The sequence below is a fragment of the Hipposideros armiger genome, unplaced genomic scaffold (assembly GCF_001890085.2).
Source record: "Hipposideros armiger isolate ML-2016 unplaced genomic scaffold, ASM189008v1 scaffold_1168, whole genome shotgun sequence".
NCBI lineage: Eukaryota > Metazoa > Chordata > Mammalia > Chiroptera > Hipposideridae > Hipposideros > Hipposideros armiger.
Genome location: NW_017732518.1, coordinates 327,149 through 332,216, shown reverse-complemented (window position 1 = coordinate 332,216; position 5,068 = coordinate 327,149). Strand labels below are relative to the sequence as shown.

The 5,068-nt window shown below is 45.6% G+C and overlaps 1 protein-coding gene and 1 pseudogene across 3 annotated transcripts; both read left to right on the top strand.

Moving 5' to 3' along the window:
- LOC109376659 (zinc finger protein 547-like) overlaps positions 1 to 5,062 on the top strand; it is a 28,041-nt pseudogene extending 22,979 nt beyond the window's left edge.
- LOC109376660 (zinc finger protein 548-like) lies at positions 34 to 4,269 on the top strand. 3 transcript variants are annotated; one of them, XM_019632730.1, is made up of 4 exons: positions 34 to 201; positions 348 to 417; positions 1,245 to 1,383; positions 1,467 to 4,269. In XM_019632730.1, the coding sequence occupies exons 3-4, from the start codon at positions 1,260 to 1,262 to the stop codon at positions 3,152 to 3,154; spliced, it is 1,812 nt and encodes a 603-aa protein (XP_019488275.1). In that variant the 5' UTR covers positions 34 to 201; positions 348 to 417; positions 1,245 to 1,259; the 3' UTR covers positions 3,155 to 4,269. The 3 variants fall into 3 exon arrangements, with proteins under 3 accessions (XP_019488275.1, XP_019488276.1, XP_019488273.1); XM_019632731.1 differs by lacking the exon at positions 348 to 417; XM_019632728.1 differs by lacking the exon at positions 34 to 201 and having other exon boundaries at positions 216 to 1,163.
- Positions 5,063 to 5,068: the final 6 nt, after the last annotated feature.

Sequence of the window (5,068 nt, the reverse complement as noted above, 5' to 3'; positions counted from 1 at the left end):
CTGTTATGAATCGTAATGTAAATATCTTTTTGTTTTCCGATGGTCTTAGGCGACCCCTGTGAAAGGGTCGTTCAACCCCCAAAGGGGTCGCGACCCACAGCTTGAAAACCGCTGGCCTAGATGCTACAACCTTGGTGCCCCAGGCTTTCCCCCTTCCTCTTGCTGACATTTCCTGGAGCCTTCCTGTGTCAGGAATTTTAGGTACCAATGTAGTTATTAACTTGGAGGACCACTGGATTGTTTTTACTGTCTGCCCTGTGAAGTTCTTGCAATTTGAGAATGACAGATGTCCAGTATTGGATCGCTCTGGGCACTTGCTAGCCACTTTTTTTCTGTCTTTTACCTAGAGCTGGCCTCTTCAGGTGCCACGTCAATGCTCACCTTGAGCAATGGAGAGGACCCTGGACACCGGATAGGGTGGTTATTACTATGTCAGTGGCACAAGACATTCAAGAGTACATGGCCCTGCAAGGGGGCTGGGCAAGGGCAAGATGTCAGAACTGGGAACCTGGCCTATGTTCTTCATTGTTTGAAGCCAGGCCAGTGGCCACACCTCATGTCTACTTTTCTTCCCCATTTTCATTTCTTCTCTGACTTCTGATCCCCTTTCTGGCACACTCCAACCACACCTAGGTGGTCTTCAGCTCTCACCCATTTTGTTTCATTGCTCCCTTTGCAGCACTCTCCAACATTTGACCTACACTTACAAGGTTGTGAGGTCTGCACATATCCTTAAATGTCCTTGAAGTGCAGTACCTCTGTTGTAGTCAGGTATTCCTGGGCCTGGACACTACCTGCTACACAGTGCTCACCAGCAGCCACGCCTTGTTGAAAGCCATTTGCAGAGCAGTGACTTGGAGACCTCCTCTGCTCCCTGCACTATACCTGCCTCTGAATGTTTGTGCCCCCCGCCCCCGCCAGATTCATGTGTTGAAAACCTCATGTGCAAGGTTAGGGTATTAGCAGATAAGGCCTTTGGGGAGTGATTAGGTTAGGAGGGCCAAGCCCTCATGAATGAGATTAGTGCTTTTATAAAAGAGACCCCACAGAGGTCTCTAGCCCCTTCCACTATGTGAGGAACCAACAAGAAGTCTGCGACCCAGAAAAGGGCCCTCACCCAGCCATGCTGGTATCCTGATCTTGTCGTTCCAGCCTCCAGAACTGTGAGAAATAAATTTCTGTTGTTTATAAGATTATTTTTGTTGTTAAAATACCACTCAGTCTGTTGTATTTTGTTATTGCAGCCTGACGGGACTAAGATGTTAACCCTTCATTGGGTTCTTCCTCATCGTCAGGGCTCTCTGATCCAACTCTACACAGCAGGCCTTCCTCTCCCTGGCTCTGGCCGCCTTTCCTGTCAGCAGTCCCATGGGCTTACTTGTGGTGTGTCTGACACTCATTTGTCATGGGGCTGCCCCCTCCCACCATAGTCAACATGCACTTCACCGGCATTTCTCTGCTTACAGGCTGTTGGCATGGAGCCCAGGACGAGGAGTCCCCTTCTGAGGAAAGTGTTTCTGTGGGAGAGTCACAGGTTAGGACTCCAAAGCCAGATCCATCCACCCACAAGGCCCAGGCCTGTGAGATGTGTGGCCCACTCTTGAAAGATGTTTTGTGCCTGGCTGAGCGCAATGGAATGTACCCTGATCGAAGACTATACATTTGTGGGACAGAGCTTTACCAGCACCAAATGGAGCAGATTGGAGACAGACTTTCCAAAAGGGATGAGGGGAAGCCTTCATTTGTGATGAATGGCAGTAGTCACATGACAGAGGGGACCCTCACGTGCATGGAGGGTGGGAAGGACTACCCATCTAGCACAGGCCTTCCCCAACACCAGGCCCCTCACAGTGGAGGGAAGCCACACAGGAACTCCAACTGCACAGAAGCCTTTGAAAGTGGACAAAATGACTACAAGTGCGCTCAGTGTGGGAAAGGCTTCAGCCGAAAACAGATACTTGTTCAGCACCAGAAAATTCACACTGGAGTCAGGCCTCATGAATGCAGCAAATGTGGAATGGCCTTCATTAGAAAGTTCCACCTTGTTCAACACCAGAAAATCCACACTGGAGAAAGGCCTTTTAAATGCAGTGAGTGTGGGAAAGCCTTTAGGTCCAAGTCCACACTCATTAGTCACCAGAGAGTTCACACTGCTTTAAGCCCTTATGAGTGCAGCAAATGTGGGGGATTCTTTAAGTATAAAGCCAACTTCATGAAACATCAGAGAATTCACAATAGTGAATGGCCTTATGAGTGCAGAGAATGTGGAAAATTCTTTAGGTACAACTACAGACTGATAAGACATGAGAGAGTTCACACTGGAGAAAGGCCTTATGAGTGCAGTGAATGTGGGAAATTTTTCAGGTATAGTTCTACATTCATGAGACACCAGAGAGTTCACACTGCAGAAAGGCCTTATGGTTGCAATGAATGTGGCAAGTTCTTCAGGTACAACTCCACACTTGTTAAACATCAGAGAGTCCACACTGGAGAAAGGCCTTATGAGTGCAGTGAGTGTGGGAAGTTCTTTAGGTACACCTCCACACTCATTAGACATCAAAGAGTTCACTCTGTAGAAAGGCCTTATGAGTGCAGCTTATGTGGGGAATTTTTTAGGTACAAGTCCAAGCTCATTAAACATTGGCAAAATCACACCGGAGAAAGACCTTATGAGTGCAGTGAATGCGGGAAAGCTTTTCGGTATCACTGCAGACTCATTAGACACAAGAGAGTTCACACTGGAGAAAGGCCTTATGAGTGTAGTGAGTGTGGGAAATTTTTCCGGTACAACTCCAACCTCATTAAACATTGGAGAAATCATACTGGCGAGAGGCCTTACGAGTGCAGTGAATGTGGGAAAGCCTTTAGCCATAAACATATACTTATCGAGCACCAGAAAATTCACAGTGGAGAAAGGCCTTTTGAGTGCAGCAAATGTCAGAAGGCCTTCATTAGAAAGTCCCACCTTGTTCATCACCAGAAAATCCACAATCAGGACAGGTCTATGAACACCATGAATGTGGGGAATTCTTTAGATGCAACGCCAACCTCGTTAAACAGAATTCACACTGGCAAAGACTTCATGAGTGCAGAGAATACGGTAGATCCTTTAGGTACCACTCTAAACTCATTACACTGGCGAATCGCCTTCTGAGTACAGTGAATGTGGGAAAGTTTAGGTGCAACTGCAGCCCCATCACACATCAGAGATTTCACAATGGAGAAAGACCTTATGAGGGCAGCAGACATGGGCATATATTCAGCCAAAACTCCCACCACATTCTGGCACCAAAAAGTTCACACCAGAAAGAGTACTGCAAATGGGGGAGAGACTTCAGCCAAATGTCTGCTGTAATTTATCCCTGGGAGCTACTATAATGTAGTTGTTTATTTTACATTTGTAATTGTAAAATACATGTAACAAAGTTAACCCTCTACCATTTTATTTGTACAGTTTAGTAATGTTAAAAAATTCATGTATCTGTGTAACTAATCTCCAGTATTCTTTTTATCCTGCAAAATTGAAACTATATTCATTAAATAACTCCTCCTATCCCCCACCCTATTGCACCTAGCAACCACATTCTACTTTCTGTTTCTTTGAGTTTGACTACTCTGGATACTTCATATAAGTGGAATCACAGTGTTTGTCTTTTTGTAAATGGCTTATTTTGCTTAGCATAATTTCCCCCACGTTGAAGCATTTGTCAGCATTTCCTGCAGTTTTGAGAAGGAATCAGAGTTGTCCCACCAAAGACATGGGAAATGGTGCCGATGGAATCAGTACATTTTTGCCAGATGTTATGATATTTCTAGAGGAAGAGAAGACCTAGATTTTATATGGAACCTTTATTTAACAGCTTTATTGAGGTAGTGACATACATTAAGTTGCATTTATTAAAACTGTAAAGTATATTTTCATATGTGTGTATAATGGGACCATCACCAAAGTTATGATAATGAACACATCATTGCCCCTATAGTTTTCATTGGACCCTTTGTATTCTCTTTCTCCCAGCCTTAACCAAGTAGACACTATAGTTTGCATTTCTAGACTTTTTTTTTTCCATGCAGGAGTCGAACTGGCAACCTTGCTGTTAGGAGCGCACGCTCTATCCACTGAGCCATCTGGGCGGCAGCTCAGCTCAAGGTGCTGAGTTCAGTCCCAGACAATCTTGTCATTAAAAGCTCGTGCTCTCACCATCTCACCAGCTGAGCCATCCTGCCACCTGTTGGCAGCTCAGCGGCAGCTTGGGCAAAGCTCACTGGCCCATGTGGGCGTCAAACTAGCGACCCTGTTGCTTAGAGCTCGTGCTCTTAAGCTAACTCTTAACCAACTGAGCCATTCGGCCAGCCCTAGACTTTTATATAAAAGAAATCCTACGATTTCTCTTGTATGGCTGTTTTCACTAAATGTGTATACACGCACACACCATATATATATATATATATATATATATATATATATATATATATATATATATATATATATATATATATATATATATATATATNGGAGGCAAGATCTGGGAAAACCCAGGGAAACTGGCTGGCAGGAGAGGGGTGGCATCCCACATACCAGGTCAGAGCCTGGATGGCACGTTTCTGCCCCCTACCCCACCTGTTCCATGCTGTGTGCTGGACACACTGGTCAGTGCTATTGAGAGAGGAGACACCGGTGCCCTCAGCACCTGGTAAGTCTTTCACATCAAGAAGTTGGGAGGAGGATGAGTGAGGGGTTGGGGGGATGTATGGGGGAAGGGCTGAAGGTCCTGGAGAGAAGTGTATGAGTGACTGTACCCATGGGGTTTTCATTTATGCACTTCAGTGAGTTACTGCCAGCACGGAGAGGCCAGTGACACTGAAAGAAGGTTTTTATTATTTACGTTTCCTGAGCGGAGGGAGCACATCATGTACAAGGCCACATGCGGAGGCACAAGTGCAGGGAAACCTGAGGTCGGAGCCTGTATTGGACTTTCCAAGGGAAATGCAGGGATGGTGGGATGAAAAGCTTAGGGATGGTTAGTTTGTATAATTCCAGTGTAGCTAGGGTGTAGGGGCTGTCCCT